At 36.9% G+C, this 12,162-nt stretch overlaps 1 protein-coding gene across 1 annotated transcript in view; it reads right to left on the bottom strand.

The window, feature by feature from the left end:
* The window catches only part of ST8SIA4 (ST8 alpha-N-acetyl-neuraminide alpha-2,8-sialyltransferase 4), a 56,377-nt gene that overhangs the window by 20,049 nt on the left and 24,166 nt on the right, over nucleotides 1–12,162 (bottom strand). The window contains exon 5 of the mRNA XM_014951458.1: nucleotides 8,852–9,145. Within this exon, the coding sequence (XP_014806944.1) occupies nucleotides 8,852–9,145 (294 nt within the window). The remainder of the gene's footprint in view (nucleotides 1–8,851; nucleotides 9,146–12,162) is intronic.

Genomic DNA, 12,162 nt, shown 5'->3' with positions numbered 1-12,162 from the left:
TTTGTTCCCACTACATATAGTATGGAAAATGTAAATAAACTGTCTCCAAAATGCTCATGAGGTATATCAAATATTATTTCAATACAGAAATACTGTTTTTAAAAAAGTTAGAAATGAAAGTACTGGGGTTTCACATTTTAGAAGTAGCAGTTATTTTCTTAATTTTTCCTGTGGCCCGTTAATTCACTGGTTGAAGACTGAAGGACAAATTTCAAAAAAGGACTTCAATATAGCAACCTTATTGTATTAAATTCATAATGTGAACCCACACACAACATTCATCTCCCACACCTCTCCATGTCTACACATGAGCAAAAGGACAGCAGGACATGCACGAGCAGGATTCACAGAAACAACCTCTGCTGAAAGAGATGCATAAGACAGAACGCACAGAAGGGCAGAGACTTTAGTCTAGTCTAGGAAGGAAGCGAGGACTGGTGAGAGATTTAAATCTCATTCCATCCAAAACGCAGGCACCTAGCATCTAACTCAACTACAGCGCAGATTCTAACCCCAAAGACTCATCACTCGAGGAATCAGTTATTTTCTTTCGAAGCGTGTCCTGTGCTTAAAACCTCACGGGGCATCACAGCGTGACCTAACCACCTGGACTCCTTATCTCGCAAGCGTCTGACATACAGTACCGCTCACCCTTTTTCTCACTTTCTAACTCAGCCTCCTAATTCTCTTGATGCGAACTGCAACGGGCTAGCAGGCTTCCCCCTCAGTTTCTGAAGAGCCTCTACTTGGCTGACGTAGTGAGTCCTCACGCAAATTCCTTCCTTTTCAGGGTGGATTGACCTTGGTGAGCAGCCAGGCACCCACGCAGTGCTCTCTTCCCGCTCCCTCCTCGCCGGGACGGGGGAGAGAACAGGAAGAGCAAAAGCAAGAAATCTCGTGGATCAACATAAAGACAGCTCACTAGGTTAACGAAGGAGAGGGGGAAAAGGCAATGGCTCACCACCACCCACAAGCAGACCGAGGCCCACCTTGTCTTTTAGCAACGGCCACCCTGCAAAACAACCCCTCCCTTCTTCCTCCACTGCAGTTTTATCGTTTGCTGAGCACGATGCTACGTGGTATTGGCATTTCCCTTTGGTCAAGTTCAGGCCAGCTGTCCTGGCTGTGTCTCTTCCAAGCTTTTTCCCCACCACCATCTGCCATACCATAGAGCATATAAGACTATAGCTCAGTTTGCCTATTTCCCTGTTACCTAACTAAGTATTTGAAGAAATTTGTTACTGGCTGGAAGCTCAATACAACTGCTTCTCATCACAAAAGTTCAGAGTATGGTCAAAGCTAAATGCACGTCTTCGAAAATTCTTGGTAGGCACTAAAATCAAAACAAAAAGTAGCAGAATTGTATTGTAAGTTCTACCTTAAAAATACCACTTTAAAAAAAGAAAGCTGACTGAGCTTCCTCATGCACATGTGTATCGTACAGAATCAACAGAGAGCTGGTACCACGTGTCAAAAAAAGAAAGAGAGAAGTTACCCTCCATCCTATTAATACTACCTGCCTAGCATGACTCTCTATGGACTCTCGCCCTGTCCCCAAAGGCAGACTACCAAAACTGTTTCTGGGTTGCTCCTCAAATGCACAGCTGCAATTTTTGTTACAGGACTATGATATGGTCAAATGAGAGTTAATTAGTTTTGCACATTTTTATAGTTTAAAGAAACACAGAAATTAATAGGTTTTATGCAAGGAAAAAAAAATTTAAAAAATACCCAAACCACTCCTAAAATTGAAAAACAATAACAATTCAGTAGCAAAGTAATTTTCAAAATACATATAAATCTGCCAATACACTGTATGAATAAACAATATATTACTTATTCCATACTTAGCTGCAAACAGTCATTATAATTAGGTATAGAACTGTTGCTCCTAGAAGATAAACTAAGCAGCAAAACGTGAAATAGGGCAATTTCATGATTATTTTTCCTATGACAGATTCAGTTGCTCTCCCCTGATTGAAACCTGAAATTCAGCCTTAGAAGAGTAAGTCTTACAAGTCTTAAATATGTATGTTGCTGATAATCAGGAATAAAGCAGTTGCCACAGCAAAAGGGATGAAAAAAAACCACAAAAAACAACCCCGAACTAAAATCTCTAAAACTAAATTCAGTGATTTTATTATCAAAAGATAAATAAAAATAAGAATAATGGTTCTCCACCTACAATCACGACCAGGCTTTTCATGGCCTACTTTGTGGAATGGATTAGGCAATGAAAAATATAGAATGCAGACAGTTTAGTGCACATTCAGTTTCCCCCTTGTGTCCTCCTCTACTTCAACTGTGTTTGCCCCCATTGAAAAAGCTCTCCTTTCTCCCAAAAACTGACATATCTCTTGACAGACCTTACTTAATCTTCCTGAAGTACAATAAAATAGGAGATCTTGCGCAAAGGAAATAAAAGCTAATCCTGAGAAACTTTGAACCAGATAAGGAGGCACTCTCATGAGATGCACAGGTCCCACAGCTCTGGTAATTAGCTGCTAGGCTGAAAGATAAACCTCAGAGTGTCTCCACTTCAGAAACAGAAGCGTTACCTCCTGCTCTACTATTGTGACAGGATCCCAGGATCTGAAGAATGACTTCACACAATACAGTAATTTCTGAAAATCCAAACTAATGAGCATCTGCTTTGTTTGTGTAACTTATCAAAGAAAACCAGCCCTACTGATACGTTCACGAGGGTACTGTAACATAGAACTCCCATTTTAACATGCATGTATTTGAAAAATGGGGTTGTACTCCAGTGAAAAGTAGGGAAATGTGTATTTTCCTCCTCCTATTTTGAATATTTGCATGACACAATGCAAAACATGGCCATTTTATATTTAGTATTGTATTTTTAGCCTGATGGCCATTCTTTCAATATTTTGTTTTCTGCAGTGATTATTTATTTATCCACGTACTCCAAAATGTCTTAAGAAATATATTTTAGCAGTAAAGAAAAAAGTGAAGTCTGCTAGCAGTAAGAAAAGAAACAGAAGTGTTTACAATATAGATCGCTCCCAGCAATTGTTTCTTTATTAGCAAAGAGCTGCTGGAGAACTATTTGATTTCCGCATGTTTGAGTTTCTCAAAGTGCTTTTTCTGTAATTCCCACAGCAAAGGACTCTGGAGCCATGGTGAAGTTGTGTAAAAGGTCACTACATCCAAACAACAGCTGTTTGCTTTCACTAATAAAGGAAAGAAGACTCCGCACTGAAAAGCGTCCATAAATAGGCACAGTGTACTCTTCACACAGGCGATACACAACAGAATTCCCCCTGAAAGCTCTGTGTTTTAACACAGGATCAACTCTGATACCACTCTCTCGAAGGCAGTATCGAGGGGGAAATAAATCGAGCAGAGGCAAATCCCACAGGATGTGGGACGCAATTGTCCCATACCCAAAAGACGGGAAGGAATCTTCTGTGAAGCAATTTCAGCGATAGCGCTGCCGAATGACTAACAGCTCATGGGATGGCTCCAATCGGGCAGAAAGCCAAGGAAACATTCTTACACATGAAGATTAGTGTGAGAACTTTTGTTTTGTGGAGTTGGGAGATGAAACATGAGAAAAAGAACTTCCCAGAGAACTCCCGTATTATGAAAAGCTCTATCGCTTGACGGGGTGGGGTAGTAGTGTTCTGCCTCTTCAGCAGATGTCTTCAGATATTCACCAGCAGAAGCAGAAGGACAGCTGTGCAAGGCTCTAAGAGTTAACTCTGTCCTCCACCTTAACGTAACAACAACACACTTAGTTTCAGGATCCCTCTTCTACTCTCTTCAGGGAACTGAGAGGCAGGATCCACAGCAGAAACCATCTGCCGATCTGACTTTCAGGTTTGGTTGTCTGCCACCACTGGAAGTAAACAACAAGATCTGGACTCCAATCCCAGCAGGCTCAGTTCCTGTTTACCTACTGTTTAATGCATATTCCATTAGAGCTCTGCTACTGAGACCAGACTCTATGTAGACACTGTCCACACCTCAAAGAGTATCAACTCCCTTGGAAAATATAAATGAGAATAATCCTAACGGAAGAGCTCAGCATTAACTCTCAGGCCTACTAACAAATCAAAGTTTCTGAAATTTGTTGTTAAATTCGATTTAAAAAAAAAAATAAAAAATTTGTGGTTTACTTATTATAATTACTTTATATTTAACCTTCCTGGCAGTGGCACTAGAGAGCAAATAAATCCTCTTAATCAGTCAAGCTCTTCATATATAAATTCTAGCTCCATCTTGAACTCTGTTACATATTGATTACCTCAATTATTTTGTCAATAATACCTGCACAATTACATTAAAAGTTCCATAAAACAGCTTTTTGAAACACTTTTTGAAAAAATCATGCAACTCTCCCCAAATCACTTTCAAAATCCAATATTGTAACTTGAAATGCAAACTTGTTGATTAAGAAGTACAAAAGCAAAATAAAGAAAATAAACTGCCACAAGAAACCTCTTGATCTAAATCTACTGAAGTAAAAAAATCTGAGTCCAACAGTCATTTAAAATATGCTACTGATTCAAAAAGTATTTGCCATGTTGGACTTGGTATTTACATAATCTGTTGTAAAACTTCAGGTCCCTCTGAGTTTTTAAAGGAGTGCTCATCCCTCACAAATGTTTAACATGGCATGAAATCTGCAGAAAAGTAATTTCTTTTTCCAACACCACATTACCCTTTTTCTGATCCAAAAAGTGCACAAATGGACAGGAAAAAATAAAGTTTTTCAAAATTATCTCTGAATGCACTCATGCATTGTACTGTCTGAATACAGTAAAAGCAACTCCCAAATACTATGGGGAGCTTAAGAAGTTTATTTCATTAAAAATTAAGAGAGGAGGATAAATAGGAGACAGAATTTCAGTGTCATACGCGATTGCAGTGGAACTGCCCTCTTATTATGTAAAACATTACATAGGAATACAGAATGTGGCCTCACTAGATCAGAACAAAAGTCTAAGAAAGTTAGTGCTCTGTTTTTAGAAACTGCCTATGCCTTATGCTTTAAAGACTGATGAAGGAAAAACCTAATTTGCCTGAACAATTTGGCAGTGTGATGCACAGAAAGATGATACTTTCCAAATTTTGTGGCTGTCAGCCTGTACACTTCAGCATTAAACGTCTCTATTCGTACTTAATGGCAGGCTGATGATTAGTTACTATTGATGGTTAGTTACAAAATTACTTAGCCCACCATACACTACATTTCCATATTTTTAATAAAATTATAGGTGCATTAAAACACAGAACTCTTGATATCAATATAAATATATGCTGGGAATTTGGGCGGTTTTTTCCAATTTAAAAACTACTTCATAACTGTAACTTTTTAGGATAGACAACTTCTCTTTTTAGGCAGCTCTCAGGCCTAGTGTAAAACACAGCAGAGTGTTTTACATTTTTAGATTATGACTACATGCAGTTGCAATATAATACATTATACAAATAAAAGCCACATGAATGATACGGACATGGTATAGACCTGTGTTACACCACATCTACAGGTATATATAGTTCTTCCAAAGCAGCTTAATGGAATCTTTTAGCTTATTAAACATAAATTTGCACCTTTTATTTGTCTCCATGAGAATATGCTTTCAAGGTGAGGTCTGTTCTTCAGTAGACCCTCCTGATATTATGTCTTTGGCAAAGCCTAACAAAAATGTCACTGCGTTTAAGCCGTTAGGAATATGGGAGGGTTTCAAGAAATAAAAAGAAACCTAAGACCCACATGGACTGTCTTGGCTGATTCTCTTATCATTAAAGTCTAATTTAAAACAGCTCTAACTACCTTCATATAAATTATTATTTAATGCAAACTATGCATACTCAAATAAAAAGGCAAGGCAGAATGCTTTTGAATTATCAAGGCAAGACACCGGAAAGAAAAGAAGTAAATACATACTTGTGTGGAGATTAAGAGTTTGGGGATGTTAGAATTATTAGTACAGGATAGTGACTGTAAATGCTACATTCACACGTGTCTGCTCTAAGCTTTTGTAACCTTTAATGAAAACCACTGCGCTATTTTAGAGCACAAATATACCACTACCTGAGAATGCTCACAGTCTACAAAACAAAGGTTGCAGATGCAAGTAGTTTCCTTGTGCAAAGTGAGACAGCCTACAAAAACTGCTTCTAACAGTTCAGCTTTCCTTATCATGCTTTCATTAATAAACCAAACTTCATCTTCCTTTGACAGTGTAAGAGGCTGAAAGATGTAGCATAAGCCTCGCGTTCTCATGGTCTTGCACATATATATACTTAGGGACCCTATGAAAGATATCAGATGCTCTGCACGGATCTTACTGTGGGTTTTAACATGCAGGTTTTTGTGGGTAGATTTCCTGTCTTTGCTTCTCATTTAACTAACAGCAATCTTCTGTTTAATTTACACTTTCCATTTTGCAGCACCACAGGCCTCCACTAGGTCATCACTGCTAAAATGGTCACCAACACTTAACCTTGCAAGCAGAGAGCTTGCAAAGCATCAAATGTACAAGCAAATACATCAAATATATCAAAACAAATTCACAGAAGTAGTTCAGATTCATAAAACTAAGAGTGTTTTATAGGAGTTCCTTTTAGGCTCATAAATCATCAGTTTACATTGAGTTCGAAATGAACACGAGCACAATAGATAGCATACAGCATTATGAAATTTTCCTTAAAACTAAGCATGTAAGTTGCACATATTGTTTCAAATGGCATCAAACTTGGCTGTCCATTAGTTTCAAACTGTAGTCAGCAGTTGTAACTTGCTTAAACTTCCCAAATCTTACTGCTCAAAATAGACTGATTTCATAACCAGGTTACACAGCTTTAAATTTTACTTTATTTTCTAAGTTACTTTACTTATTTGTAGAAAATATTCATTTTTAGCTCAGGCACATTTTAATTTGAGAGCAGATTTTGCTTATTAACTTCTCTTACTACCATGCTATTCCATTTGATATTTTAACATAACAGATCCGAGAGAGATGCAATTCCACCTGTAAAGAGATGATACTCTTTCCCCAGATTTAACTTTGCTGTAACACAAACCTTATTATTATGGGCTGGTAGTGTAAGACTGCCATCTAAGAAATCTAAAGAACATTTGTTCCAAATGTAGTACTGCTGACTGTATCACTTCCAAACTTGACTCACGAAGACATATTCACCTCATGCACCTCGCTTTGTATTAGACCAAACATAAATTTGCCTTCTTGTTTTGTTCTTACTCAAATTACAAAAAAAACCCCAAACAGTAAAGACTACATGATGATATTCAGTTACTTCCCACAAGAGCAAAAAAGGAGAAGTGAGGCGATTAAACGAGGTTTGAAGTGGACAATACTAACTAAACAAAGTTTAGAGCACAGATTCAACAACCTGAACAAATTTATGCAGTCATATCAGATGACACTGCTAGGTAGAATCTGAAATACAGTATGGTCTAAATTTTCAACACCAATTCTGATGGCAACCTTTGTTGCCTTTCTTTCAGAGAGACAATGTAGGTGCTAATTCTTTTTTTAAGACAAAGGCCCCTAGAGGACCTTCAAGTTGGCCAACTAAAAGACTGCACACTCTGAATTTACCATTCACTTTTGGCAATTTCGCCCAGATTTAGCAGATGGGAATAAGAACAGCTGTTTGTAAACTGGAAGTAATATTTATTCAGATTTATACACACACACAAACCACTACAAAACCCACTACCACTATCCATGTGTCTGTAATACATTTTAAATACTTGAAAATTATACTCAATCAAGGCCTATAAATAGTGAAAGTGTAACTGTGTAACAAAACAACTATCCAAACAACTATGGAAACTGAGCAACTCGGTAAAAAACTAAAGGATTTCCAAATGCCAAAGGGAACAAATTATTTATTTTCCAGTGCCAGAAGTTTGCCACATGAAGAATACAGCACTTAAGCTACATGCGACATGGCAGAAGGAGAAAAGCATATTCAAAACTCCTAATATCCTGAAGAACAACCTATTTCTAAGCTTTATTCTCATACTGTCATACTAGATTGGGGTAACAGTTCAGACATCCCCTCTGATCCTATCTCTGCTGCTGTAACAGTGACAACTTTTTAGGCAGTAGCCAGTGTACAAGCCAGTACCAATACTTTGTAAGTTATCTCCCAAACCCCCACAAACTGACAGCAGACAGTTCTAGGAACTCAAACTGAATAATACCATACTCTTATAATTTCACTGCACAAACAGATACTGCACCACCGTCATCTTCTGAATGTTCTTCATGCATAGTCCTCTATACTCTTAACTTGCAGCAACAAAGACACTGGAGCCTTCATCTGACAGTCTTGCTTAATTATGGGGTTAAAAAAAACAGTCTCTGCACAAAGCATGGATGCCTTTTTTTTTAACTGTTTACATTAATGTTTTCAGTGATTCTGATCAATGTTTCTGAATTGACCAAGCATCAAGCATTGTATTTTTTATCCCTCTCTTTTAGTCTTGCCCAAAAGAATACATGTAGCATTTTCATTGTTCCCTGATTTGAGGACTCACAGATATCCTTTGAACTCAGACTATTTTTTGCATTAATTTATCGCTATAATGACAATTAAAAAATTTTGTACATAAAAGTGAAAAGCTATTGTGCTAATGCATTTCAGTTGTTTGCATTAAAGCGGGCTAAATGAGTGGATGACATTATTACCAAACGAGCTTATTTTATCATAAATGCAATCCTTTACAACAGTAATGAAAATACCATACTCCTTTTAACGTTTTACTTGAGCTTTTTTCTGCCAGCTAAGAATTCTAGTTATGAGCTTCATTGTGCCAAGGACAGACCAGTCTTTTCCAGACACTTACCCTCTGACAGCATGAATAAGTCTCAGTGATGGATAGGCGGTTCGCACTTTCAATTTATTCTTAAGGATTAAAGCATTAACCCACTCCACATGCTTCTCTCCGCCTTTGACCATGAAAGCAGGGATCCAAAGGACACTGTCATTCAGCATGGATAGTCTACGGACAAATTTTTCTCTGTCACTCTCATTCCGAAAGCCTCCAAATGCTCTTTGTACAACTGATGGGTTCATGGTAATAAAATCAGATTTAGTTCCCACATCGGCAGCAAACTCCACCACAGGAGCTAGATTGCACCTGAAGAGGAAGAAATTAATGGAAAAATGAAAATAAATATGAAACATTAACTCAGAAAAATGTGTGCATGAAGGGAAAGCTGAAAATGAACATGCAAGCCCATTTCAATTTAACGTGAGAAAAAAAACACCAGTGATAATAGGTGTGATAATAATACTTAGCATTTTACCCGTTTCGGACACTTGTTAGACAATTTTTTAAAAAACATTAATTGTACATAATGCTTTGAGGAAAAAAAAAAGTTCTTTGTACATTTGAAAACCATGTCATCATGCTTTAAAATGCATCAACAGCTAGAGAAGCACTTATGAATAAGTGTATGCTTTCTAACACCTGTTTCCTTTCATTAGTGTTCATTTGCTGTCCTGTTACCAACAGCTTATACTCTTCAAAGAAGCCATGCCAGCCAATTAAAGTATAATTTATACAGGTTAGTCATTGCATCTTTTTCTTTTACAATACAGTACTTAAATATGATTTACAAATGAACTTTATCCCATGTTAAACGAGTTTTTGGTATTATCATTGCAGCTGATTGGATATTTTGAAATTCAGTATTTTAATTTCATTTAGAAAGTAATTTTATGGAAAAAATAATTAATCTTTTCATTTTTCCTTCATGTCTCATTTTCAAACCTTATTTAATTTTGAAGTAGCTTTGTGGTTTTTTCTAGGCTTGAGAAAAAGATCTCATCATGCCTTTTTTCACCAGTTTTTTACCTCAGTTATATAAATACATTTGTATGTAATCACACAAGGGCAGCATTCTCCATGGGCAGCACTGGATGCAAGTGACAAAATGTGACCTCCACAGCATCCTGTTAGCCTGTAGCATGAATTAGCCTGTAGCTGGTATGCTCCAAGTAAGTATCCAGACATAATATTTTCACAAAATTCAAGTTTCAATATTAACAAATTGCTCTGTTGAGGTAAAGGATGCTAAGAAGCAATGTCAGAACTAGGCCTTTCAAAACATTTCCATGAGATTATACTCCTCATACAAATAGTATTCTACCAGTTCTGTAATTCTTTTCTGGTACAGTGAACTTTTTGCTTAACGCCTGACATCTTCTAATGGCCAGATCTCCAATGTTATAAGTCAGCAGGCCAATATTGATTAACACCAACTGATGACATAGTCTTTACAGATAATAGTAATTCCTTAGAACATCATTTTAGCTCTGTAATTATCAACTAAAGAAGTGGTCCTATCTTCTTCAGAAATAAATGTTCTGAGGATCGTAAAGCCGATATATTCTTAGGAGATCAAGCTGTCCAACTTTCTGATGCCATGTGGGCAGATATAAGTTTTCTTTGGAAACAGATTTATATTCTTCAGTATTTTATACATCTATTCCACAGACCATCTGCATGTATTACAGGCTGCTAACAGTAATATCTTTTAGAAAATGGTAGTTAGGGCACAGGAAAAACTCCCACTGATTTCAATACTGACTTTTAAAATTGTTTCTAAAAACCTTAGTACATGAACCTCTAATGTGGACTTGTCAAAATCTGAAAATTAAAAAAAAAAACCAAAATCAAACCAAGGAGTTAAAATCAGCCATTTAATTCATTAAATTAGTGCTGGTCTTGAAAATGGTTCTTTTAAAGGCAGATTGCACAACATAATGCAGGATTCTTGCAGTGCAGGGTTTTCTTCAGTAGTCACACATACATCCATATGATGACATCTGTTACTTACAAACGTAAGACAGAGCTTGACACTGAAAACCCTGCTCTGTGTCCAATTTTGAGAAGCATCTACATACCAACACAACCTCGTTAAAAAGCTGTGCACCGTATGCAAAGTGTGTACATATAACATAGGTCTTATGCTTCTAATATGATTCCTTGTCTTTTGACAGCTCCTTTCTCATCTGCCAACAGCATCAGTGCCTAACTCTTAAAAGTGTATATAGTTTGGAAACAGCATATAAATATAATTTCACCTAAATCCTGAAAAAAACCCCAACACCACAGGCATACAAAATACTAGGTCCACCTACCTTGTTATGTCATTACTGCTTCATCTGTAGTATACATAATATTAAGTACTGTATTCTAGGAAGGCATACAGCATAAGCAGTATAAATTCTTAAGATATTGCATATTCAGATTTTTTAAGTATAAGTTCAGAAAGTAATGAGCAATCCAAAGGCACTCAGTAACAATAGGGTCTTCTATGAACAGTTATTTAAAATACTAGTCATAATTTTCAGGCTTTAGTGTTTCAAATTAGACATCTGATCTTAACCTTTGATCTTGTAAAAAAATCAGTTATATAAATATGGATTAGTAGCAGTGCTGAAGTTTGAAATAATGTGATAAGTACACCCGCTCTTTGAAAGGCTCTGTTTTCAAAGAAGTAACTAGATACTCTTGGCAGTACACTGCTAAGATTGTTATTTCAGTAGAACACAAATGTAAGACAACCTTTACACAAATTTCTAGCTCCGTTAAGGAAATAAACATTACTAAATTACTTGTAGTTGACCAAGTTATAAAAATATTAAGCCCTTATTAAGCCACTTCTCATTTTCTTAGAGGTTATTTCCTTCAAAGAATCATTCTAGTGCTCATTAAATTGCAAGTGTCAATATTGAATATTTACTCTATACCTATGCACAAAACTAGAAAATATAAAACACCTGCTAAAACACATAAATTGAAATCAGCACATTCTTCAGTAGGGAGTAAACGGAGCAGATATGTCAGAAGTGTTTCCATACAAGTTCAGAAGTTTATGTGCTAGTAATGAACTGTAACACTTACCCAAAACTGCTAGTACCAGATAATTTCTATTTCCATGTAAATTCAAGAAAATCTTACAGAGAGGTATCATAGAATCATAGAATAGTTTGAGTTGGAAGGGACCTTTAAAGGTCATCTTGTACAACCCTTCCTTCACTGAGCAGAGACATCTCCAACTACATCAGGTTACTCAGAGCCCCATCCAGGCTGAACTTGAATGCTTCCAGGGATGGGGCACCTACCACCTCTGTGGGCAGCCTGTG

This window comes from Calidris pugnax, unplaced genomic scaffold (assembly GCF_001431845.1).
Source record: "Calidris pugnax isolate Ruff unplaced genomic scaffold, ASM143184v1 scaffold148, whole genome shotgun sequence".
NCBI lineage: Eukaryota > Metazoa > Chordata > Aves > Charadriiformes > Scolopacidae > Calidris > Calidris pugnax.
This window is presented reverse-complemented; position numbering and strand designations above follow the sequence as displayed.